Source organism: Balaenoptera physalus (genome assembly GCF_965194825.1).
Source record: "Balaenoptera physalus genome assembly, chromosome: 3".
In the NCBI taxonomy this organism is placed as follows: Eukaryota; Metazoa; Chordata; class Mammalia; order Artiodactyla; family Balaenopteridae; genus Balaenoptera; species Balaenoptera physalus.
In genome coordinates, this window is record NC_138890.1 from 167,509,927 (window position 1) to 167,537,505 (window position 27,579).

The 27,579-nt window shown below is 39.9% G+C and overlaps 1 protein-coding gene across 1 annotated transcript in view; it reads left to right on the forward strand.

Annotated features, from left to right (window-relative positions):
* Positions 1-6,034: 6,034 nt before the first annotated feature.
* The window catches only part of CTNND2 (catenin delta 2), a 943,287-nt gene continuing 921,742 nt past the window's right edge, over positions 6,035-27,579 (forward strand). Inside the window, exon 1 of the mRNA XM_082458356.1 lies at positions 6,035-6,410. Within this exon, the coding sequence (XP_082314482.1) occupies positions 6,374-6,410 (37 nt within the window). The 5' untranslated portion in view covers positions 6,035-6,373. The remainder of the gene's footprint in view (positions 6,411-27,579) is intronic.

Consider the following 27,579-nt stretch of genomic DNA (forward strand, 5'->3'; position numbering starts at 1 on the left):
GCTCCGCAGCATGTGGGAATCTTCCCAGACCAGGGCTTGAACCCGTGTCCCCTAATTGGCAGGTGGATTCTTAACCACTGCGCCACCAGGGAAGTCTCAGAAGTGTTGTTTCATAGGTGGTCACATGCCTCTCCAAACAAAATTTGGGTCCTGTACAAAAGGAAGATGGGGAAGATAGATATTGGGAAGGTAACCAACAGCGATTTGGACTTAATTAGATTAGTTTGGCTTAATTAGAAGAGTGAATAGAGAAAGTAGAGGATAAATAAATTTGAAAGGCCAAATCAAAGTTCTAAGGCAAAACAACACAATAAATGGTGATATCAACAAATATTTGGGATTCAGGGAAGAAGCTGAATCTGAGGCTGTAAGATTGAGGGAAAATCAGGACTAATTTGTAGATTCTTCCTATGCATGCATGCCAAATTTGAGGCCTATGTATGTGATTAATCATTAACTATAATTTTTACACTATAAAAATAATAGAATAATAATTAACATGTTTGGTGGGGTCCAAACTTGTTAATGAACCCAGCTTCCCTTCCTGGGGCTACAGTATACATGATTATAATAGATAACTATTGATTTTCCTAAGTGAATCATTTAGATATTTCATTCTCAAACCTATTGAAACCCCATGCCTTATTTCTATAACAAATATTGTATAATGCTTAATTTGCTATTTTGACAAGAAATTCACAGATATTAACTGATTTTTAAGGGCCTACACAATACTTTAAGATAAATATAGAGAAGAAACAAAAGGAAAGTTATTTAAAATAAAATATTATGTTTTTCTTGATGTAAATGCGTGGTCACAACTAGGTTTGAAGAGCTAACCAAATAGTCAGATACTTCTCCCTACATGTAGCATTACCAAAATGATAATGGCTATAACAACAGACTGATACAGGAGTCTTCTTTTGGTGAGATGCATACTACTGGTGACACTGTTCTTAATCTTCTGAACAAACCTTGGTCAATTTCTGAACAAAACAATGTTAAATCTTTCCAGAATTTACATCTTAATAGCATTCCTGCAAAATTCAAGTTATATTAAAAGCATGCAAAAATTTTTCTTGCTTCTATGTAAAATGGAGTAATGTAGTAGGCTTAGTTACGTGTGAACAGGTTCTTAACAACATGGATGAAAAGCTGTGAGGGATACAAGATTCCTGTATCCTTCCTCCTGTGGGATTGTCACATATGTTGCAGAATGCTTAAAATGTGTGGTTCGTGACCACAAACTGCTAGTGACAATAAGAAAATACCCTCTTACACATTTCTAAAATGGAAACAGTAATGCTTCCATTAAGAACCATTGACCTAGATGTCTGGTGTAAAAACTGAAATTTTGTTGATGAAATTTTTATAGTAAATCAACTCTGCCTTAAAATTTATCTAGAAAGTCTGGATGAACCTTGATAAGAACTTCCCTGGTCCACTCTTTGGATCTTATTTTACAGGATTCTCCTTCCTATTCTTTGTCTGTAGGTATCAAGCCAGCCAATTTGGGGAGTCAATTCGTTCATCTTCTAGAGGTCCATTAAATTTATAAGCATTGCTGATAAATCATAGCATAACATTTATTTCTCCTTGTTACCAATGCCTGTTATTAAGATCCTGTGTCCAGGTCCACACTCCATAATTTGATGTTTTCTTTCTGTATATGTAATTCACCAATGCCTGTTGACCTAGACTTCTGACTCATTGCCCAGTTCTGATCAGTAATGCTTGACCTTCTCCACGCCTGACCAGCCTACATTGGATTTAGACATTTTAATACTAGGCTGTAACTTTTGATACATGTAGGGGCCTTCGTTAGATCCCTCACTGCTCTTTGATTCCTTCACTGGGTTCACTCCTGTTCCATTGTATCTCCAAGAACCTCAGCCCTTCCTGAACACACTCGCTGTATCCCTCTTCTTGCTTTGCTTCAGTACTTTAGGTCCTATTTCCTCACCATGCTACCCATGTCCTGGCATAAAACACGAAATTCCTGGAAGAGGCAAAAACAATGAGAAAACATGGAAAGAAAGACATTGATTAAAAAGAATCATCAACACCATAAGCATATAGACAATTAGAAAGAAATGAGGCTATATGAGTGTGGTTACCTCGTCAGTGTTTTCTTTTCTCCCATCATCTAATAACCCCAATTTATAATTAAATTCCATAATGACAGGGATTTAGTTTTCTTGCCTATTGTGTGCTATTGATTCTCCAAATTTTATCCAGTGTCTGAACCACAGTAGATGCTCAATAAACGTTTGCTGGTGAATGAATGAATGACACCATCACATGAAGAGTAGCAGCAGTAAAAGGTAGTTTGTGTGAAAGGGCGAGGTTTCAAATCAAATAATGAAATAACCCACACATTGGTCTTAATTATAATGGTTAATTCAAATTAGTTAACTTACTTTGAAAGTCTTTTAATAACATTCTCTAGTAACAAATGCATACTTTTATGACCAGTAACAGTGCTTATTAGCCATATATATGTATATATATATATATATATATATATATATATATATATATATAGTTTTGTTCCTATTTTAGAGAATTTGATTTGAAATTTAAATTGCAAATTTTAAAGGAGTATCATTACTCTCTCTGTTTAAATGCTGGACGGCAACAACAGTCACTCACATAGTTTAACTTTCCAACTTGAGAAATTTCCACTTGTTTATCCAGTAGGTAATTCACTTTAAAAATTACAGGAATACTATCTTCTATTTGAACCTCAATGGCAAGTTACATCGCTATATTTAAATCACTTCGAATCAAACAAGAGTGTCACTCTCCTAAAATTGGCATATTTTGAAGTATAAAATATGATACATTAATGTATAAGAATATTTTAAGCTATTTGGTCTCATTCCTAAAAAAATAAGTAAAATTCCCATATAAAATATATTTGCTTCACATTTTGAAGTGATCTGAAAAATCCAGAGGTAGAACACTCAGTATTTAGATTTGATTTCTGTATCACATAACTCTTTTGATGTAGAAACAGAAGAAACAGTAAAAATTTCCCTTTTAGCATTGAGTACTATAATTCGAAAATAATACGTTAATAATTTTCTGGTCTCATGGTGAACTAGGGAATTCAGAATATTCCTTTTCACAGAAACCATCAGAAGCAGGAGGCAAAAGATGGCAGCAGTGAGTCATTCCAAGATCTAACACTACCCAGGATCATTTTATTTTATATTTCAATATTATCAAATTGTGCATTTACTAATATCTTCAGTTACAAATTATTTTAGAAGAACAGAAATCATCTGCCCTCTAAAGAAGTCTATAGGGACTGCCTACGGGTCATTTCCAAGGCATGCAATTAGTGAATAGGGTTTGCTATTGCTCAGCTCAAAAATAACTCTCAAAAACTTTAGAAAATTATTTTCTTAACTTAGATCTATACGGGCATAAAAGACACCTGTATTTGCTGTGAATGGTATCTGTACACCTACTTCAAATTTAATCCAAAGTGGAACTGACCTACCCTCCAAGTCTGCATTCCCCCCCCCACCCCCCGCCCAAGACTTCCTGAGTTAAAAGATGCAAAGAGGAGTACAGGTTAAAATTTTTTTTTCTAAAAATCTGACCAAAGCTACGGTGAAAACAAAGAATATCCTTTAAAGTATAATGTGGCCTAATGGATACAGCACTGCTAATTAGTCTTGTACCAAATACTCCACAGTAACTGAACTGCCTTTCTGAGAACTAAAATAAAAAATACAGTTCAACATCTGCTGAAAAATGGCCCAGCAGTGTCCTCCCTCAGAGGAGTCAGAAGTATATTTTTTTAAATAAATTTATTTATTTATATTTTGGGGTCTTTGTTGCTGTGCACGGCTTTCTCTAGTTGTGGCGAGCGGGGGCTACTCTTCGTTGTGGTGCACAGGCTTCTCATTGCAGTGGCTTCTCTTGTTGCAGAGCACGGGCTCCAGGCGCACGGGCTTCAGTAGTTGTGGCACGTGGGCTCAGTAGTTGTGGCTTGTGGGCTCAGCAGTGGTGGTGCACGGGCTTAGTTGCTCTGCGGCACGTGGGATCTCTCCCGACCAGGGATCGAACCCGTCACCCCGGCCTTTGCAGGCAGATTCTAAACCACTGCGCCACCAGGGAAGCCCCAGGTCAGAAGTACTTTAACATAGAGCCAGCTTTAAAACTTGGAGCCAGGCTGAAGAACTACTTTTGGAGGTGAGACCAAGCCTATATATGCCTATCCAGCCTTGAGGTAGGAGGATTAAAAATATACATTTGCACTGTTGTCAAAAGTCCTTGCTTAATCTTGCCCCTTGCATATATTTCTACCCGTTTAACCTGTCTAAACACTTCTCCTTTGCTCTTACTTCAAATTTTAACTTCCTCCAAAGTATGCTAGAGAATAGCCTGGGATAAATGTTCAGGTCATTTAACTTTGTTGGATAATCTCTTCTGACACAAAAGAGAAGTACTTTGTTTCTGAGAATCACAAGCCCCTGGAATCCCTCTGATGACAACTTCCTGTATGCTGCCATGCTTATCTGTGTCTCGGAAACCAGCTCTGGGGAGGGGAGGAGTGGAGAAGATCACAACCTCAGACAGTCTAGGATCCACAGGGTCAGGGATGGTGCGCGGTGGCATCGTTAGGAAGGGTGTTTGCCCTGGTCCCCGGGCACGCTGCGCTCTGCCTGCCCAAGTCTTGTAATTGCAACAGGGGCGAGCCCCGTCATGGCTTCCAAAACCGAGGGACACGGGCGAAGGCCCAGAGGACTTCCTTGGCACAAGGGTCTTGTTCTCTAACAAGACTTTTCACTGTTCACTGCGGTGATGCTACTTGCTGTATTTCACAGCAAAGAGAGGCAAATAGAAGTCCCCATGGAGCCAACGAGCTGTCAAACCGGGAGGTGACACAGAAAACCAATCTGAAAGTGACAAGAACAATACAGGGGGTATAGGAAGACTTTGGGGGAAGAAACGGGTGAGGGCTTTCATCTTAGCCTGGGAGAGGGGGTAGGGGAGGAGGAAGACAAGGTGGCAGAGGTGCGGAAGTTGGAAGAAAGAAGAGGCGGCGCTGGAGGAGGAGGCGAATTTAGCACTACGATCCATTCAAGATCCAGACTAGACAAAGGTCTTTCTCGCAGGAAGTTACATACTTCCAGGTTCAAAACCAGAGGGATTTCGTTTAAGGAGAAAGTCTCTCCACCCGCGAAAAGCATGTTTAATCGAAGCACTGGAAGTGACAGAAATTGGACAGACGCGGTGGGGAAGACCGGAGATGGGTGCCCTGCCTTCTTTGCTCTAGAACCACAGGATTTGAGAGCCTCCATCTCCACCCAGCAGCAGTCACGTTCAGCCTGCCGCCTGCCCCAACGCACACACATGCTATCTTAGAACCCCCTCCATCCCTGCCCTTTGTTTGCACGCTGACATCTGCCAGACCACCATAAACTGTCAGCATCTTGCACGTAAATGAAGGCACTGGCCCTATGAGCACCTTTCTAACCCCGGGTTCCAGGCTTTCCTCGGGTCTTTCCCAGCTTTCGCCGGGTTCGCGAGCATCCGCCCATCTGAGGGCCGGAGTGTGCGTTCGCAAGGATGCTCGGCCCTCTCCCAACCCGCGGCCTCCTCCCCTCTCTCCTGCTGCTGCCGCTGCTGCCGCGAAAACCAGGAGAAGTGGAATGCGCGCGGCGAAGCGCGGCGCTCTCGCGGCGGCACTGGGCATGCTCGGCACCCAGGGCAGGTTCGGGCGGCGGGGCGGACGCTGCTTCACTAGCCGGGCGCCCGAGCCGGCCGCTGAGGTATAGGTGGAGGCTGAGGCTGCCGCGCGCCGCGGGAGGAGCCTCGCCCGCGGCGGCGGCGGCGGCACAGGTGGCGCGGGCCGCGCGCGGGGCGCAGCACGGGAGCGCTCGGCGCCGGGCGCCGCGGCGGCCTCAGGCTCGCGCCCGCGGCGGCAGCCGGCCGAGCGGAGCGGCGGGCGCGGCGGCGGCGGCGGTTCTCCCAGCCCGGCCGGCCGGCGGCGGCGGCGGCGCCCGGAGCCCGGAGGAGCCCCGAGGAGCCGGGAGGAACCCGGAGGAGCCGGCGGGAGTCCGCAGGAGCCCCGAGCCCGCGGAGCCCGCGGAGCCCGCGGAGCCGGGCAGGGGGCGCTGCGCTCGCTGCGCTCGGAGGGGCCGCCGGGCCGGGCGCCGCGCACTGGCGTCGGGAGCCGCCTCTCCCCCGCGGCGCTCGCCCCTGCTCCCGGCCGGCATCCCTTGTCCCGCGGCCGCGCTCAGACAACAAAAGCGGAAGATGCTGCAGTTGGGCAAGGTCAGGACCTTGCCCTGAAGCCGGGCGGCGGCGCGCACGCCTTTCCCCGGACTGAGAAGCTGTCGCTGGTGGCGGGTGCATGTTCGCGAGGAGGCAATCGGGCGCCGCGCCGTTCGGTGAGTTGCCTTCCGCCGGGCTGCTGGGGCCAGGCGCATCCTGCTCGGCGTCGGCCTCCTCCTCCTCCTCCTCCTCCTCCTCCGCCTCGCCGCCGGTGGGGGTTGGTCCTCGGCTGCTCCCGGCCGGCAGGTGACGGCGGCGGCTGCTGCGCGGTCCTGCCAGCCGGGGGAGGACCGCGGTCGCGCCGGGTCCCCTCTCGGAAGGCGGCTGTGCCTGGAATGGGGGCCGGGGTTAGTGCCTTTCTCGGAGCGGTTACCAAGTGGCTCCTCCGCGTGCTCCCGCTCCCCGCCGCCCATCTCTCCCGGAGGAGGCGTATATAGGGCAACACCAACAATACTGCTCCCTGCCACCCTCCCGAATATACCCGTTGCATCCATGACGTCCCTAATATACGGGAGAAGACGGGTGGGGGTGGGGAGGACTTCCCTCCAGTCTTTCGCCCTTATGTTCAATGTCATTACGATGTTTGGCTAGAACAAAATGGAAATACTTAGTCGTATGTGTCCATGGCTGTTTCTTCAGTCTCCCGCTGCTTGCCAAACCCAGAGCCCCTGTGGTCTATATTTAGCTGTTTCAGAGGAAGCATTTGCAGCTCGATTCACAGGTTTCGGGGGCTTCTGCGTCCTGACAATAGAGAGCGAGGCTCCGGCAAGCGCCGCCTGAAACCCAGGTTCGGAACGCTGTGCATGTGGGTGGGAGGTGGCTAGGCGATATTTGGGTGATCGGTAATTAATGGCCGAAAGCAAAGCTGCTTTTCTTTTTCGCCGACCTTCCTCTCATTCTGGCGTGTACTGTGTTTCCGTCGATTGCTGCTCAGCTGGTTCCAACCACTACGTTCCGAATTAAGTCGCTAGAGAGGTGGTGCAGCCTCCCTGGTCTGTGTGGTAGGAAAAGAGTCTGAGGGGTTTTGGGGTGTGTGGATGTCTGTGTGTGTGGTTCCCACCACGAACAGTCACTTATAAAAATGCCTAAAGTTGTGTTTCCCTGCGAATGTTGGGGTAGTGAAGGGTGTGGAAAGAAAGATGGGCAGGTTGTGGTTCCAAGATGTTTTTTTTCCCCTTGCGTGCTTCTCTTGAACGGATCTGATTCGCTTTGGCTCTGAAAGGTGTTTTTAAGCATGCATGCCTAATGTTACCAAGCAAATAACGTTAGTTTCGAAAAGGGATATGTTACAACCATAGTGTCAGGTCTGATGTGTATATATTTTCACTTTTAAGAACTAGGTGACCGATATTTAAGATGCTTGGAATTTTCTGCAACGACTTCTGTGAAAATAGGGAGGTGCTGAAACTACCTAAGAGTTATCTCATTGTGCATCTTTCCATCTGCAGCTTTAAATTACCATGGCTACTGACGGTAGTTTAGTTCACCTCTTTGCTGTTAGTAGTTCACCTGCAGGATTAAAAGGCTTTAGAGCTGTACCACTTTAAAAATCTCATGGAAGAGTGTTTGATATGACTCATATCGAATTACAGGGCTGAACCTGTGCCTCATCTGGGGGGCTTGCTCTATGAGAAGTGTGACAGGTAGGGGTGGGTATCCTCAAATATGGACTCAATGCTTTAAAGCTCCGTGAAATCTCTTTGCCACATGCAGAATCCATTTTTAATGTTTTGGGGAAAACGTTCGGTGGCATCCTCGCTGATTGGTGGGTTACACGATCTCAGGGCTTGAATGAAGATGATTGCATCTGGAGTTAGATGTTGAAATTTGGGAAGCCTGTAATTATACAGCCAACAAGGCTGAGCGTCGCAGAAGGACTAGCAAGGTCTATATGGCTCGAGTTAATAGAAGATTGTGATTAGTTTTACCAATGTTGCTTTAGTTTCACCTTATTCGTATTCACAGAACTTTCCAAGAGCACTCTGAACACACTCTTGTGCTTGTTGCATTGTTTTAATATCCGATTTCTTGCAGAAAGAAGCAATAGGTGACGTACACATTCATTTCTCTTTTCAATTTTCCTTTTGAATCTAGTGTTTCAGTTTTAAACATGATTCTTAGAGGACTAGTAGAGATTACTCTGTGCCTATGTGTGCACACGGAGAGCAGCTGATGGGCGTGGGAAAAACTACATGTATCGGATGTGTGAGTTTTATGTTATATTGCGGGTTGAAAATGATAGTACTTGATTGAACAGCAATTGTAGTGAGTACAGGAGGTCGTTGCCCTAACAAAATTGTCATAGTCTTGTGGAAAGGAGTTATTTAATTTGGTGTATGTTTGTGTCGTTGTAGAATCTAATCATTAGAGATGTCACTAATGTTTTCGTTGTTCGCAATAATACTCATGCACTGTCAAATTACAGTAATTCCAGCAAATTCACATCTTTCACAATTAGAATACAAGCCACTTCTTTCTTCCACTGAAATAGTTCATCAGAGAGAAAAAAGGAATTCAGATGATATTAGTTGAAAATGGGATCTGTAATTTTGTTAAATAACTTCTAAGGATAATATCACATTCATAGTGACCTTTAAAATTAAAATGAAGTTATAATATTATCAAATATAACATTACTTTTGACATGTAAGTGAATACGCAGTACTTTTCCTGACAATGTTTTGGAACTTGACAGTTTCTATTGTGCTTTTTCAAAGTTCTGTTTTATATGGTATGCATTTATGTAGAATTGTTGAAGAGTTCTCCAGAGTTATTTCATCAGGTTGTCTTTAGGTAAGAAAATACTAAAGTTACATTTAAAATAATTTATTGTAATTTGTCCATAAAGTGAGGGATAGTTTGTATGGACCAGTATTTCTGGTTATAACAAGTCAGTTGAACTAAAATAGGAACTGTTGCCATTTTGAACTGCCAAAAGTGTTCTTTTTTTTTTTCTTTCTTTCTTTTTCTGATGATTATCCCCAGAAGATATGAATGCCCATTAATGGTTATTTCTCTGTGTGAACTTTATTTTAATTTATTTAGTGGCGAATTGGTTATGCTAAGATTACTATTCCTAAAAGTTTTTATTTTTTTATAAAGATTTTTATCTTTAAAAGATGCCACATAGTTGAGAGTACCTAAACTTGAACACACATAATTCAGAGGGTGAACAAATAATCAAGAGAAGACCAACAGGTGTTTTTAAATCCAGTACTTCCATTGAAGGCGTAGTACAGTGGGTCTTTGCTGGGCTGAAATACACCTTCAAGCCAAATTCTTCAGTTGGCTTCCATGATGGTTTTCATGACTCATATTCCAAAGGTGTTCTCAGGGCTATGGTACTTTGATGGCTTTGTGATAAGTGTCACATGGCTGGGGATGAAAAGTTAATTTGAGGGAGAATAGTTCATGATACTTGTTGCTGGCTTTAGTTTATCTGATAATATGCCAAAGCAACAGGTTTTTATATTAATGTAAAATATTAAACATGTCATAGATAAATAATTTCTATCACATTCTGTGCCAGTCTAGCCTACTGATTAATAAACTGCCTGCTTGGCTTTAATGAATCCAGTTATATTTACAAATAGTACCTCCAGCCCAGGAATCTCACAGAAATATTTCACCATACTGTGCTTTTAGGCCATGAAAAATATTAAGACTCATTACAAAAATGTGTAGTTATGACACCTCCACTTGTTTATCTTTTGATCGCGTAGCAGCTGAGTGTAATTTGAAGTTCTGTATCATGGTTAATTGCTTTGTAGGAAATGTCTTAGCTATATTAGTCTATGGAAGTTACACTCTGTATCAATTAGTTTTTGACACACTGCACATAATGACTAAGTGAAACAATGCTTCCTAGAAGCTTTCCATCTTAGGCAAATATTCACCTGTGTCCCTTGGTGAGATTCCTGAAAAGTTATCTGTGAAATGAATTACATATATTGAAACTTATTCCATTACTTGTTATTTCAGGTCAGAAATATATTTCTAGAGAAAAAGTTGGGCTTCGCCCTATAACATATATATGTCATATTTTTAGTATTTAACATATTTATATATAATATTAGAATATATATATCATAATGTAATGCTATTTTGGATTCTGCTTCGAGTAAGTGGAGAGGTGAGAGAGAGCACTGGCTTTGGATGGATCCCAGCTGTGTCTCTACTAAGCTGTGTGTCCTTGGCCATTTATGTGATCCTCAATTTTTAGCTCGGTTTTTTCAGCTGTAAAATGGGTACGATAAATAAATGTATACATTCAATAAATAAATAAACAAACAAAATGAACGAGTCATGGGGATGAAATGTACAGCATGGGGAATATAGTCAATAATAATGTATAATAGATTTGTATGTCTTATTTTTAAAAATGAGTACAATAACACAGGATCTCAAAGGGTTTTAGGGTAAAGTAAGTGCATAAGTGGCTTGTAATTATAAATATTTGTACAGGTACAAGAGGTGGATATCTACATATTAGGATGAGTACTTATGCTTCATTTATGTATTATTAAATACGTTATAAAAGCCACGACCCTCTCTAACAAAGGCTATTAAATAGATATATTCTCTCCCTACTACTATTGATATTATTACTGTGTTATGTAGATGTACATATAAAATATGTTTTCTGCTCTTCAACATGCCAGTCCTTTACATATGAAAATATATAATAGTTAAGCTAAAAGAAGTAAATTATATCTCCTGGCACCATTATTTAAAAAGATTCTAATCTAACAGTCAGAAATTGCAAAATTTTAATATTCTCTATTAGCGTTATACTATTCACCTGATTACAGTCAAATTTTCTACAAAGATGAACATTGTACAAAGAATATTATAGACAGTTTAATAAACATCCCTCTCCATGAGGTCAGATGTTAAACATCCGCTTTGTTTAGAACCACAGAGCATGAATCCCGTCATAGAATCATTGTGACAAAGAAAAAAAGAAACTTAAACAGCTCTATTTATTGCATAAGGAGAAGACACACCCCACCCCCAATTACAATCAAGTTTTTGGGGGAAAAAAAAAGTGTGAGTCCATTGGTACCTTTTTGAAAATAAATGGTCATTTCCACTTGTCCTTTCCCTCTTAGTTGCTTCAGTGAAGTGCTGAACTCCTCTGGGTTTGATTCTGCCCAGCTCCTGCGAGGTAGAACTGAGATCTTCAGCATAATTTTTATGATAATAACGCTTGGATGAATCTTAGACTTTGTTACAGAATGTGACCCGTATAACAGGAGGCTAATTTATCTTCAGTCAGAAAAACATTTTGACGATAAATGTGGGTATTTATATTCAAATTTATGTATTGCTGTGGGAACTGCCAGTTACAAGTTACCAGAGTGAAATCCATGTTACCATAAAAGACCGTTCTGCTTTTTGGATCAAAGTACATGGGTGAGCCGATTATGTTTGGTTAAATAACTATGTGTCAAAGTTTCTATAAGTTTTGAATGATACGGAGTGTGCTACTAGATGGGATGTTTAGTTTATAACATTAGATGATGGGGAACAGTTAATTCTATCATTGGAATTAGTTATTACATTTATCCTGAATAGGTGAGGACTGGAGATTTTTCATTAATAACATTTTTTGCTTAATAGATGTCATTATTACAACTTTCATTAGACATTTGGTTCGATATATATGTATTAAGAAAAATGCATTTTGTACACATGTTTTGAATAATTTATGATTTGGTTTAGAAGCATCTTCATAATCTTATAATGCTTATTGTCATCTTTTCTCCCTTAAATATGCAACAACATAAATCACAGAAAGGTATGCATTTACCTCAAATTATAAAATGTGCAGAAATGTGGACCGGTGGTGTCTCTAAGGAACCCAGTAAATATCAACCCTCTCTCCAACCCTCCCTGATTCTGAAAAAAGTTGGGATGTGGGAAGAAAAAAGGGATAAAGGGGTGGCCACCATGGGGGAAATATCCATTTTGATTAGGTATAGCTTGATGTGATGCCAAATGACATCCAGGACCCTGGCCTTCCTCCCCTCCTCCCTTCCCACAGGGACAGAGCTGGTTCTGAGCTCTAGAGCCCAAGCCTTGCTCTCTGCAGGCAGGGAGATCTCCAGAGGAAGAAGGAAGAAGCTAGCCAAGCTGCTTCCTTTATTCTTCAGAGGCAGAGAAAACCAAGGGCTGGGGAGAGGCCGGAAGTGTTACATTAATTAAGTTCCTTTCACCTGGAAGGAAGTATCACCAGTAGGGAAAAAGTGTTCCTTTTATTGACATGGTTTATAAAGAATTCTGGTTGTAGAATTCTGGATATAGTAGCTTTAATGGTATTTTGCTTGATGGTTGAACTCTTTAAATATCTTATGGTATTTTGACACTATAACAGGAATTACCAGGGGAGTGTGCAATGCCCTGGCTGATTTATAGAGTATGGTCCATGAAATTCAGCTGATTTATGTATTGCCAACTTAAAAATAACTCATTTCTTCCCTTACTCCCCATGCTAGACTTTGACTGTCAGTAATTGGATGGCCTTGTAAGTGGTGTGAATTGGACATAAAAAGGACAGTGTCAGAATCTGACTTCCCAAACTGTATATAAATAATGACCCATGCTAGCTATTATTCACATCACTTTCTGCCTCAGTGTAGATAATTAGAGTTTGGCTGTCGTTTCATGTTTTAACTTTGAATAGGAACAATAATGGACACCATTAAGAAAGAAGAAAAAAACTGAATTTCCAGAGACATGATGTTTGATTTGACTTCAAGCATGACTACTCAACCTAAAAAAAACCCAAAAAACAAAAAGCTCATTTCTTAAAATAAATTTTATTCTTCTCTCTCAAATATTTTATTTGGACTTTCAAACATTAGAGTAACATAGCAGTCGTTACCTTCAGTAACACAGAATAATTTAATTTCCAGGAAGAGCAACTTCTTTGGCAGCAAACCAAGTCTTCCGAATATAAAAGAGCCAAAATTCAGCCTCTTGTTTCTAACACATTCCTCATTGGTGCTGAGCGTGGTATTTTTAGGCTCACTGGATGAGGAGGCAAGGAGTTCCCCAGAAAGACAGACAGGTGAAGTGGGCATCGTGTAGATAGTCTCAGAGACAGTAAGAATCATGTCACATTTACCCAGGGCATGGAAGGTAGTGCAGGAAGACTGGGGCTTGTAGTGTGTGGATCAAACTGTTTGGCTTGAGTTGGGTTGGAAAAGAATATAATGTTGAATGCATAGTAGATGTACAGACATGCAATGGCACCTTTATCCAAAAGAATATTATGTAGCTATGAGTTATCTTTTCAAAGAATAGTTGATTATATGGGCAGTATTCATGGTACTGAAGGTGAAGAAGAAAATCCAGACAAAAATCTATATTGAATAGGGTACCCATCCTACACACCCACTCACGTAGACACACAAACACAAGAACATAGTATTTATGGCAGAGTTTCAAGTGTTTTGTTCTTTATATATTATCTCTCCACCAAATATATCATAACTTGATATATAATACATCACCACACAGGAAAAAAATCATGCTTTTAAATTTTTGAAAAGAATTATTATATATTTGCTTTGGGATAAATTTCGTTAATCAGCTGAATGTCTGACTCAAAGTTAACAGAGTTCATTGTTCGTGGAGTGCATCCTACACATATTCTAATCAGTGCCACACCTAGATATTCTCTGCTTTTAAATTTAAGAGATGTATTGTGTAGTTTTAGTAAGTTGTTGTCTTCTTGAGAACTCCTCAGCACATTAGTGAAATATTTTTCTCTTTTTCAACTAATGCTTTATTGTTGTTTTCCGATTTTAAAAGTAATGCACACTTATTAACAATTTGGAAAATAGAGAATTGATTCAAAGAAGCTAAAGTTCATGTATGAGCTGAAGCCCCCGAAATGAGTATATTTTTAGTAGAAATGCTATCCCATACACATATATAAATTTAGAAAACTTCTCATATTCTGTTTTGTTACCCTTTTAACATGTAAAATGGTGTTTGTCATATAATTAATATTCATCCATACCTTTATATAACATCAGTTACTTAAATAACTTGCTGTTTTTGGAGATTGATGGCATTTTCATTTTGGGGTGGTATATATGATGTTATAATTAAAGCTAAATAGTTTTCATCTGGTTATTTTCTCTAGGTTACTTCCCTAGAACTGGATGTTTTCAGGACTATTGATATATGTTGTCACATTGTCCTCCAGAAAGATTCTATAATTTATATTTCTTCACGCAAGGCAAGAGTGTGCCAATTTCCCCATGATTTTGATAACACTGGGTATTATAATTTAAAAAAAACCCAAAACAACAATTTTCAATTAAATAGGGGAAATATCGTGTTTTCCTGTGGTTTAGTTTGCTTCTCATTGAATATGGCTGAGGTTAAATATTGTATAAGTTTATGACGCACTCCTAATTCTTTGGTGAATTATCTTTTTGTATCTTCTGCATACTGCTTAATTGGTCTATTTGCCTTGTCCTTGGTTTGTGTTCTTGTTGACAGTAATTACATTACCCTTTGCCATGTTTTATCCGTTTATCCCTCATTTTATGAATTTTTATTTTTAAAGCATAATTCTAAAGTTTGTAGTTCAGTATATCCCCATTTCTTAGAAGGAATTCTTCTTTAAGGAAACTTTCTACTGCTCTCCACTTCTGTGTGTCCCAATAGTAAAGACACCAGTGGAACACATGGAGGGAATAGCTTAATAGTTGTAGCTCAACATGACGGAGTTCATAGGTCAACTTTTGCATTTTTTAGCGAGTAGATAAGTTACCACTGAGTGTCAAAGTTGATGGAGGGGAAATAAAAATTCCTGTGTCTTCAGGTTTTTGTGTGGGCAAACTAAGAGAGTATGGACTTAAAATACATAGCGAGAACCTAGTACATTAGTGAACCTCAATTACTTTAGTAATTTAGTAATCATATATACAGGTACATATATATCTACATATATCATATATACAATGTACAAGTCATAGAGGACCATGCTTCTCCCGACCCCCACCCCATATTGGTAATCAGTCCCTTTTTATCAACAATTCTAAAATCCTAGGACATAGTTGGCCCACGGTAAACATCTGCTAATCATGGTGAGCTATATGTACACTTTTAAAAAAATTTTTATTTTATTTATTTATTTATTTTACAGCAGGTTCCTATTAGTTATCTGTTTTATACATATTAGTGTATACATGTCAACCCAGTCTCCCAATTCATCACCCCCCCCGCCACTCTCCCCCAATTGGTGTCCATACATTAGTTCTCTACATCTGTGTCTCTATTTCTGTCTTGCAAACCGGTTCATCTGTACCATTTTTCTAGTTCCACATATATGCATTAATATACAATATTTGTTTTTCTCTTTCTGACTTACTTCACTCTGTATGACAGTCTCTAGATCCATCCATGTCTCTACAAATGACCCAATTTTGTTCCTTTTTATGGCTGAGTAATATTCCATTGTATATATGTACCACATCTTCTTTATCCGTTCGTCTGTCAATGGGCATTTAGGTTGTTTCCATGACGTGGCTATTGTAAATAGTGCTGCAGTGAACATTGGGGTGCATGTGTCTTTTTGAATTACTGTTTTCTCTGGATATATGCCCAGTTGTGGGATTGCTGGGTCATATGGTAGTTCTATTTTTAGTTTTTTAAGAAACCTCCATACTGTTCTCCATAGTGGCTGTATCCATTTACATTCCCACCAACAGTGCAAGAGGGTTCCCTTTTCTCCACACCCTCTCCAGCATTTGTTGTTTGTAGATTTTCTGATGATGCCCATTCTAATCAGTGTGAGGTGATACCTCATTGTAGTTTTGATTTGCGTTTCTCCAGTGATGTTGAGCAGCTTTTCATGTGCCTCTTGGCAATCTGTATATCTTCTTTTGAGAAATGTCTATTTAGATCTTCTGCCCATTTTTGGATTGGGTTGTTTGTTATTTTTATATTGAGCTGCATGAGCTGTTTATATATTTTGGAGATTAATCCTTTGTCTGTTGATTCATTGGCAAATATTTTCTCCCATTCTGAGGATTGTCTTTTCATCTTGTTTATAGTTTTCCTTTGCTGTGCAAAAGCTCTTACATTTCATTAGGTCCCATTTTTTGTTTTTATTTCCATTACTCTAGGAGGTGGGTCAAAAAAGATCTTGCTGTGATTTATGTCAAAGAGTGTTCTTCCTATGTTTTCCTCTAAGAGTTTTATACTGTCCGGTCTTACATTTAGGTCTTTAATCCATTTTGAGTTTACTTTTGTGTACGGTGTTACAAAGTATTCTAATTTCATTCTTTTACATGTAGCTGCCCAGTTTTCCCACCACCAATGATTAAACAAACTGTCTTTTCTCCATTGTATATTCTTGCCTCCTTTGTCATAGATTAGTTGACCGTAGGTGCATGGGTTTATCTCTGGGCTTTCTGTCCTGTTCCATTGATCTATATTTCTGTTTTTGTGCCAGTACCATATTGTCTTGATTACTGTAGCTTTGTAGTATGGTCTGAAGTCAGGGAGTCTGATTCCTCCAGCTCCGTTTTTTTCCCTCAAGATTGCTTTCGCTTATTCGGGGTCTTTTGTGTCTCCATACAAGTTTTAAGATTTTTTGTTCTAGTTCTGTAAAAAATGCCATTAGTAATTTGATAGAGATTGCACTGAATCTTTAGATTGCTTTTGGTAGTATAGTCATTTTCACAATACTGATTCTTCCAATCCAGGAACATGGTATATCTCTCCATCTGTTTGTGTCATCTTTGGTTTCTTTCAAACTGTCTTACAGTTTTCTGAGTACAGGTCTTTTACCTCCTTAGTTAGGTTTATTCCTAGGTATTTTATTCTTTTTGTTGCAATGGTGAATGGGATTGTTTCCTTTATTTCTCTTTCTGATTTTTCATCATTAGTGTATAGGAATGCAAGAGATTTCTGTGCAATAATTTTGTATCCTGCAACTTTACCAAATTCATTGATTAGCTCTAGTAGTTTTCTGGTGGTATCTTTAGGATTCTCTATGTATAGTATCATGTCATCTGCAAACAGTGACAGTTTTACTTCTTCTTTTTCCATTTGTATTCCTTTTATTTCTTTTTCTTTGATTGCCGTGGCTAGGACTTCCAAAACTATGTTGAATAATAGTGGCGAGAGTGGACATCCTTGTCTTGCTCCTGGTCTTATAGGAAATGCTTTCAGTTTTTCACCATTGAGAATGATGTTTGCTGTGGGTTTGTCATATATGGCCTTTATTATGTTGAGGTAGAATCACTCTGTGCCCACTTTCTGGAGAGTTTTTTTCATAAATGCGTGTTGAATTTTGTCAAAAGCTTTTTCTGCATCTATTGAGATGATCATATGGTTTTTATCCTTCAGTTTGTTAATATGGTGTATCACATTGATTTGCATATATTGAAGAATCCTTGCATCCCTGGGATAAATCCCACTTGATCATAGTGTATGAGCCTTTTAATGTGTTGTTGGATTCTCTTTGCTAGTATTTTGTTGAGGATTTTTGCATCTATATTCATCAGTGATATTGGTCTGTAATTTTCTTTTTTTGTAGTATCTTTGTCTGTTTTTAGTATCAGGGTGATGGTGGCATTGTAGAATGAGTTTGGGAGTGTTCTTCCCCTGCAACTTTTTGGAAGAGTTTGAGAAGGATGGGTGTTTCTCTTCTCTAAATGTTTGATAGAATTCACCTGTGAAGCCATCTGGTCCAGGGCTTTTGTTTGTTGGAAGATTTTTAATCATGGTTTCAATTTCATTACTTGTGTTTGGTCTGTTCATATTTTCTATTTCTTCCTGGTTCAGTCTTGGAAGATTATACCTTTCTAAGAATTTGTCCATTTCTTCCAGCTTGTCCATTTTATTGGCATAGAGTTGCTTGTAGTAGTCTCTTATGATGCTTTGTATTTTTGCGGTGTCCGTCGTAACTTCCCCTTCTTCATTTTTAATTTTATTGATTTGAGTCCTCTCCCTCTTTTTCTTGATGAGTCTGGCTAAAGGTTTATCAATTTTGTTTATCTTCTCAAAGAATCAGCTTTTAGTTTTATTGATCTTTGCTGTTGTTTTCTTTGTTTCTATTTCATTTATTTCTGCTCTGATCTTTATGATTTCTTTCCTTCTGCTAACTTTGGTGGTTTTTTTTGTTCTTTCTCTAATTGCTTTAGGTGTAAGGTTAGGGTGTTTATTTGAGATGTTTCTTTTTTCTTGAGGTAGGATTGTATTGCTATAAACTTCCGTCTTAGAACTGCTTTTGCTGCATCCCATAGGTTTTGGGTCATCGTGTTTTCATTGTCATATGTTTCTAGGTATTTTTTGATTTCCTCTTTGATTTCTTCAGTCATCTCTTGGTTATTTAGTCGTGTATTGTTTAGCCTCCACGTGTTTGTATTTTTTATAGTTTTTTTCCTGTAAGTGATATCTAGTCTCATAGTGTTGTTTATCGAAAAGATACTTGATCCGATTTCAATTTTCTTAAATTTACCAAGGCTTGATTTGTGACCCAAGATATGATCTATCCTATAGAATGTTCCATGAGCACTTCAGAAGAAAGTGTATTCTGTTGTTTTTGGATGGAATGTCCTATAAATATCAATTAAGTCCATCTTGTTTAATGTATCATTTAAAGCTTGTGTTTCCTTATTTATTTTCATTTTGGTTGATCTGTCCATTGGTGAAAGTGCGCTGTTACAGTCCCCTACTAGTGTTGCATTACTGTCGATTTCCCCTTTTATGGCTGTTAGCATTTGCCTTATGTATTGAGGTGCTCCTATGTTGGGTGCATAAATATTTACAATTGTTATATCTTCTTCTTGGATTGATCCCTTGATCATTATGTAGTGTCCTTCTTTGTCGCAAATAATAGTCTTTTTTTTACGTCTATTTTGTCTGATATGAGAATTGCTTCTCCAGCTTTCTTTTGATTTCTATTTGCTTGGAATATCTTTTTCCATCCCCTCACTTTCAGTCTGTATGTGTCCCTAGGTCTGAAGTGGGTCTCTTATAGACAGCATATATACGGGTCTTGTTTTTGTATTCATTCAGCCAGTCTTTGTCTTTTGGTTGGAGCATTTAATCCATTTACATTTAAGGTAATTATCGATATGTATGTTCCTATTCCCATTTTCTTAAATGTTTTGGGTTTGTTATTGTAGGTGTTTTCCTTCTCTTGTGTTTCTTGCCTAGAGAAGTTCCTTTAGCATTTCTTGTAGAGCTGGTTTGGTGGTGCTGAATTTACTTAGCTTTTGCTTGTCTGTAAAGCTTTTGATTTCTCTGTGGAATCTGAATGAGATCCTTGCTGGGTAGAGTGCTCTTTGTTGTAGGTTCTTCCCTTTCATCACTTTAAATATATCATGCCACTCCCTTCTGGCTTGTAGAGTTTCTGCTGAGAAATCAGCTGTTAACCTTATGGGAGTTCCCTTGTATGTTTTGTTGTTTTTCCCTTGCTGCTTTTAATAATTTTTCTTTGTCTTGAATTTTTGTCAGTTTGATTACTGTGTGTCTCGGCATATTTCTCTTTGGGTTTATCTTGCCTGGGACTGTCTGTGCTTCCTGGATTTGGGTGGCTATTTCCTTTCCCATGTTAGGGAAGTTTTCGACTATACTCTCTTCAAATATTTTCTTGGGTCCTTTCTCTCTCTCTTCTCCTTCTGGGACCCCTATAATATGAATGTTGGTGCATTTAATGTTGTCCCAGAGGTCTCTTAGGCTGTCTTCATTTCTTTTCACTCTTTTTTCTTTATTTTGTTCTGCAGTAGTGAATTCCACCGTTCTGTCTTCCAGGTTGCTTATTCATTCTTCTGCCTCAGTTATTCTGCTATTGATTCCTTCTAGTATATTTTTCATTTCAGTTATTGTATTGTTTCTCTGTTTGTTTGTTCTTTAATTCTTCTTGGTCTTTGTTAAACATTTGCTTCTTCTCGATCTTTGCCTCCATTCTTTTTCTGAGGTCCTGGATCATCTTCACTATCATTATTCTGAATTCTTTTTCTGGAAGATTGCCTACCTACACTTCATTTAGTCGTTTTTCTGGGGTTTTATCTTTTCCTTCATCTGGTACATAGTCCTCTGCCTTTTCATTTTGTCTGTCTTTCTGTGAATGTGGTTTTCGTTCTACAGGCTGCAGGACTGTAGTTCTTCTTGCTTCTGCTGTCTGCCTTCTGGTGGATGAGGCTATCTAAGAGGCTTGTGTAAGCTTCCTGATGGGAGGGACTGGTGGTGGGTAGAGCTGGGTGTTGCTCTGATGGGCAGAGCTCAGTAAAACTTTAATCTGCTTGTCTGCTGATGGGTGGGGCTCCATTCCCTTCCTGTTGGTTGTTTGGCCTGAGGCGACCCAGCACTGGAGCCTACAGGCTCTTTGGTGGGGCTACTGGTGGTCTCCCCGAGGGCTAACGCCAAGGAGTACTTCCCAGAACTTCTGCTGCCAGTGTCCTTGTCCCCGCAGTGAGCCACAGCCCCCCCTGCCTCTGCAGGAGACCCTCCAACACTAGCAGGTAGGTCTGGTTCAGTCTCGTCTGGGGTCACTGCTCCTTCTCCCTAGGTCCTGATGCACACACTACTTTGTGTTTGCCCTCCAAGAGTGGGGTCTGTGTTTCCCCCAGTCCTGTGGAAGTCCTGCAGTCAAATCCTCCTAGCCTTTAAAGTCTGATTCTTTGGGAGTTCCTCCTCCCATTGCTGGACCCCTAGGTTGGGAAGCCTGACGTGGGGCTCAGAACCTTCCCTCCAGTGGGTGGACTTCTGTGGTATAATTGTTCTCCAGTTTGTGAGTCACACACCTAGAGGTTATGGGATTTGAGTTTATTGTGATTGTGCCCCTCCTACCATCTCATTTCAGCTTCTCCTTTGTCTTTGGATGTGCGGTATCTTTTTTGGTGAGTTCCAGTGTCTTCCTGTCAATGATTGTTCAGCAGTTATTTGTGACTCCGGTGCTCTCACTATATGTACAGTTATGTTTTCGTTGTCCAAAATGATTCATGAACTAAGATTTGTTCGCTTTTGGTTCGTTTTGGGTACTCAGCACTGTGGCTATCTGGAGGGAACACTGGCTTAGAATTCCGAGTTCTGGCATCCAGATCATGCTTGATACTAGCTTTCTGTTGTGACTTTGAGTCTGTGCCTATTTTGTCTTCTGCTCATTGGGATCAAAATTCACAGGGCTTTTGTGAATGTGATATGATAATTCATATGAAAATGCTTTGGGAGGCCGAATCATAACAAGCATTTAAGTATAAAATATATTCCCTGGAACTTTCGATGTGTTTCAAAAATAGAGTAATCTTTTTTTTTTTTTTGCATGAATTGGAATCAAAAGATTTTCTTGTCTGTAAAACTAAGTCTCTGACCTCTGTTACTAATAGTGTCATAAACTGCCCAATTCTCTGATGGTTGTAAAGATACTGCTACATTTCACGCCATTGGGTATCGCCTAAAGGAAGAATTCTCCTTTATCCATCAGCGGAAGTAATTCCTGTTCTTTCTTTATACCACTTCAAAAATTATATGTTATACCAAATTGGCTCAAAAAAATTCCTTCTATTTTTTTCTTTTTTGCACAGATATTTGCCGCTTAAAAGGGAAGTAGAATGAAGCCCTATTGTTCCTCAGAGATTGAAGTCTGTAGAAATGTCCCCAGAATATTATTTTCTCTCCTGGTGGGCTGCGGAGTCTGGCGCCTGGAAGGCTTTATCAGAATAGTTTTAGAAGTGTGAACCATAGCTGGCTTCCATTTTTTGAGCAGATTTCCTTAAATACTTGGAACAAAATTTCAGAGAATTCTTATCACTGTAACCATAGCCTGCCAATAGGAAGAAATCATGTGTAAGTTACAGAAAAAATAAAAAACCCCTTTAATTTGTTCCCTATTCTTATATAACTTTTGAAGGAAGGGGAGCTAATATGCATCATTGAGAACATTTCTTAGTGAGTAGCAAAGTTTTAGGTACTCAGGAGGAGATGCAAATTATGGTTTTTCTCACTGCTTGGAACAGGCTCAGGTATGATCCTTTTTTCTTATAAATATGAAGTCTTCTTTCTGCAGCTGAGGGCAGGTTGGGTGATAAATGGGATAGTGATTTCATATTTCCTGGTTCAGCAGTTGAGCTGATTCATGGGGTGCTTTTAGCTTGTACATATGAACCCTAGAAAGAAGCAGAGTGTGAGAAGGTGGGGCAAGAGGATGGCTGGGGGAAATTGACACTTGGCGACATTCCATCTTCCTCCACAGATACAGACTGTGGGCACACAAGACAGTATGTTCTGGAGAGCTCTGATAGATGGCGTGGGAATTTGCTAACACCTGGGAAGAAGTGTGGAAATTTTAAGTGAGAAGGAGCAGGCAGCTTAAACTACTTTTGGCAACATAACTTTTTTTACCGGGCTGGTCAACTGTTCACTGATTAATCCATTCAGTCAACAATGGGCTGAATATGAGTTTTGAAGGAGCAGTAAGTTATAAATAGTGGCAAACAACATGCAACTTCAGAGCCAGATAATGTGCCCTGCTCTGAGTAGCTTAGCCATTTTCTCTAGTTGGAGAGTAGCTACTTCTGTCCTTTTCAGTCTTGGATTTCAAACTCAGGTGGCCATGCTGCTTTGTTTCCCATCATACCTCTGAAATCTTCCCTTCCTCCCTGCCAGTTCTATTTAAAATGCATTCATTGCTGCTAGGGCTCAAGATCTTTCAGTGCTAAACATAAATACTTTACGTTTATATAGTGTAATAATATGAGTTTATGTGGCTTCCTGGCAGCCTGACAAATAATGCATTTTATAATAGCAGGTCTACCTACAGAATGGCAGGTGATACAGACCTACAAGGGGGAGAGCTGGGGGCAGCCTGATAAAGTGCTGTCTTGAGTTGAACAGGGTGTGAGAGGAAATATAAGCAGAGTTATTCCTTTAAGTTTCATAGCATGTAAGTCATTACAGGTGCTTTCCCATATTTCATCTTTTGAAAGGGAGGATAAGGATTTTGAAAGCAATGTACCAGAGTTTTGAACCAATAGGAGATTTTGTCATTTTCGCTTATTCTCGGAAGCTTCTTAGGTGATTTTTTTTTTTTTTTATCTGAGTTTAAATATATATGCGGATCCTTGCTGTTATTCATGATTTTAGTTATTTGAGATGTGGCGGGTTGCGGGTTTGGTGGCTGGATGAGTTCTTTAGCTCTGACACAGAGAAGATGCTTTTAAACTCAGAACTAGTTTCACAGTTTCTCTCAACGTCTTAATGTTATGCTTACCCAGCTGTGTTTGGTGCCTCTTGTCTTTTCTTCTTCTTACTTTTTAGAACAAGTTGTTTTGTGGACTGTCAGGGAGAATTCTGTTTCTTATTTATTGTACCTTATTTTCAATACGTATGCCCATGATTTACTTTAAAAAGCTGCTCGCATACTATAGGAGTAATTTCAGTGTTTCTGCTACATAGTTTTTGTATAAGTAGATCATTGTTACTTACATGTTTACTAACGTATCTCTGAAGATAGATATCTTTGGGCATTTGGCAAAGGGTCAGGCTGCTTGTACATTCATTTCAAGACGTTGAGAAGGACAGTGCGGGCAGGTGGGTCATCCCAGTATAACCATATGGTACTCAACACTTTGCAGTGATACTGTTGGCACATGGAAAAGTTGCCACCATCATATCAAGAAGCTAAGCTGTGCCTGCATATTAAGGTAAAATTGTAGATGCGAAGTGCGATTTCAGGTGTTGAGATGTGCAGATGTGTGATGTTATAGAGAATGTCATGATGTCAGAGGAATTTGTGAAGTTGTTTGCAGATCACCAGGAGAAGATAGTAGAACATTCTGACAAGAGATCTATAGACGCCTCTGTAGCACTGAGTGGATAATTGAATACCTTGCTAAATGGTGGGACTTTTACCTCATTCAAAAATGAGAACACACCATGTCCCCTCAGTCACAGAATGATATCATTTCACGACTCACTACTAGCCCTCATATACAACCCATGAAATCCCCAGGATGCACCTAGGGTTAGGGTTGCTAGATTTAGCAAATGAAAATACAGGACACTTAGTTAATTTGAATTGCAGATAATAGTGGGGGTTGTTTTTTTTTTTTTTCCCAGTATAAGTATGTCTCAAATATTGCATTGGACACACTTATACTAAAAAATATTTGTTGTTTTTCTGCAGTTGAAATTCAACTGGACCTACCCATGTAGAATCTTTTGGGCACAATAAGGACCTGCAGTTCTCTGGCTTTAATAATAATAATAATAATAATAATAATAATAATAATAATAATAATAATAAAAAGTTGTTGAGCCTTTATTGTGTGTCATAGACTGCCACACCTTACTTGTGGTAGAAGGCCTTCTTGGTTTACTAATCATTCAACATCATTATCTTAAATGCCACTTTCTTGTGCTAATAAGCCTTTTAGTCTTAACCTCAGGCCAAATACAGAAATTTTGTTTTTCATGTATGGAGTATTTCATGTATTGCCCTTTGTATCAATCATCTAGGAAAGAATCTGTTATAATTCTCTGGGTACCTCATACAAATGAACATAAATATTAAAATATTTTATGATTGAACGAGGAGGTTGTGTATCCTCCTCTAGGATAAGCTAGATTATGCTGCTGTAACAAACAGCCCCGAGATTTCAGCAGCTTAAAAGGGTAAAAAAGTTGGTCCATCTGCAGCATGGGTTGGTGAAAAGTGGGAATGGAAACTTGGCTAATCCTTGTTACTCTGGGACTCAGGCCAATGGCTCCCACATCTTTGCCTATTCCATGATCATTGAGGTAGCGAGAGGGAAATGGAAAATTGTGTCATATATCATTCAGTCCTATTCCATGAGGCAAACCAAATTATGTGGCCATGTGCAAATTTAAAGGGAGGGGGAAGCCCAGTCCCACCATATGCCCGGAGGATGAGGAGAACCAGCATACTGGTGAGCAGCCCTGAACACATCATAGGAAAAAAAAAAAAAAAATTGGTGGAATTCTTGAATGAGAGTTGGACAGCTTACATGTACTTTAACTTTAGGAGATAGTCTTTGTGAGCCTACAGTTTTTATTAGTGAAACAAATCTTGCTTCAGAATTCTTATACATAAAATAAAAACCGAGGATTTCAGAAAAGTAGGAGAAGGTGAATGTCAAAGTCTCATTAATGGCACAGACTAGGGCGTGAATCATGATCAGGAATAAATATTATGATAATGTGCTCAAATCAAATGGTACATTCCAAAGCCCTCTTGCTGTTTTTCGATATTTCCATGAAAATTAACTCTTTGATGTTGGGAAAAGGCAGATCAAACTTTTCCTATGTATACACACACATGCATATGAATGCATCTGTATCGTTTTTAAATAAACTTGAAGACCTGATTTTTACATTTTATATTGGTAGAAACAGGGCATCATATCCAGAGACGCTTGCCAATTCCAAAAGTCCCTTTCGCATCTCAGTTTGTTTTCTGCCCTATCATTTCCCCGCCTTCCCGTCCCTGTCGCTGACGTGACTGTCCCGAGGACCTCAGGAGGCCGTGGTGTGGCGGTCAGGTTCCGCGGCTCCACTTGGCATCTGCCTGGCCCCACCCCCCGCCCCACCTCCGTGCGGGCACCGTCTCCATGGAAACCGCAGGCTGCTCGGCAGGCAGCTCTGCGTGCGGGGCGGCTGGAGCTGGCAGAGGCAATCAAAGAGCGAGCAGGCCTTGAAGAGCCCTGGAAAAAGCTTCCAGTGTAATTGCGGAGACAGGACTGAAAAATGTTATTAATTTGAGACATCCAGGCCAGCGGCGCAGCTCCCAGGAGGCCCCATCTGCCCTCGCATCTTGCAGATGTGATGCTGCCACGTCCACGTGCTTCCTGCTCCCCTGTGCCTTGTGTTCTCTTTCGGGGTCTGAGGAAATCTGGGGAGGGCAGCGTCCAGGCTGAGCCCCTGCTCACATGCAGGAAACAGGCATGGCTCTTACGCAATAATAATCCAAAAAAAGATGTAGACACCGACTTTCATGGTCCATGGATCTTCAGCTACAAACTCCAGCTCAGGGTTCTAGAAATAACTTCTAGTCACTGTTGCAGCTCTAGGAGCTGTAGAGTTTTCTAATGTACTCAGTTTGAGTGCTGGGTGATAGAACTCGGCCGGACATTTGCTTCTCCTCTTTTCTCTAAGCATTGATCCACCCTAAGGATGGAAGTAGAGAGCGGTACAAACGCCGTTTGTTTCTTGAGTTCCTCTGAACCCTGCCTCACTTGGCCCTGACCTGTTCTCTGGGGAGCTGATCCTGGCGACAAGTGAGCAAACTTTTACAAGACATAACACATCTTGGTGAGGAGAGAGAGCAAAGAAGACAGAGAAGAAATTCTTCAGGGAAGAGACTGAGGAAAATGTACGATATCTGTAATAGTTTTTAAAAAAAATACAGCTCTGTTATAACATGTTTGTTAACACACACTGATGTAGTTTTTCACGTATAAAATGAAAAACAATTCAGGAAAAACATCGCATTTTTGAGTAGGTCTCTGATTGCTTCCCAAATTTCTGTTCCTTTGTGTGTGCCTCTGTGTGTGTATATAACATTGTTAAGCTGTTCTAGAAAGCACTTTCAAAAGCAGAAAGCTTGAATAGGAGATAATTGTCTTCTGTATTTCTTTTCTTATATGCAAGATTCGCTTATTTGATTCCCACAGAAAGTTTCAGAATTTTGCATGCTGCTCTTTGGTGCTTACATATTTTTACTTATTAGGTGGATTTATATATAGTCTTATAGACTTTGATGTTTATGACTTGAAATTGTATTTTTCTTCCCTTTGTACTATAGCACTTCTTCCCAAGTAAAATAAGGCATTAGTCCTTCACATTTGATTCTCTTATGTCTTTGTCCTAAAGATCAGCGACAGTTGCAAACAGAATATGATGATAATGATGTTGATGATGATGGTGATGATATTAAAAGTGAGGAAAATTTTTTCCAAACCTTTTATTTTCCAGCTGTGGATCAAGCAGTAATATGAAGTAAAAGCTTCTCAATAATAGATACCTTAAACACCGGGGATTATCTCCAAACATACTCAAGTGTTGGTAATACAGTTTAAAAATTATTTCCTTATCTTTTGAAAAATACTTCTTTTACAAATTAAATATGATTTATTTCTTATAAGTTGGATTTATAATGATAATTCAAAGTTATTTTTAAAAGCTAACTTTGAGACATCATGATGAATTTTAGAAAATGTAACGGAATGCCAGTTAAAACTGCAAATAGCAACATTCAAAGAATGTACTTAGTGTAGTGCATAGAGACCAACT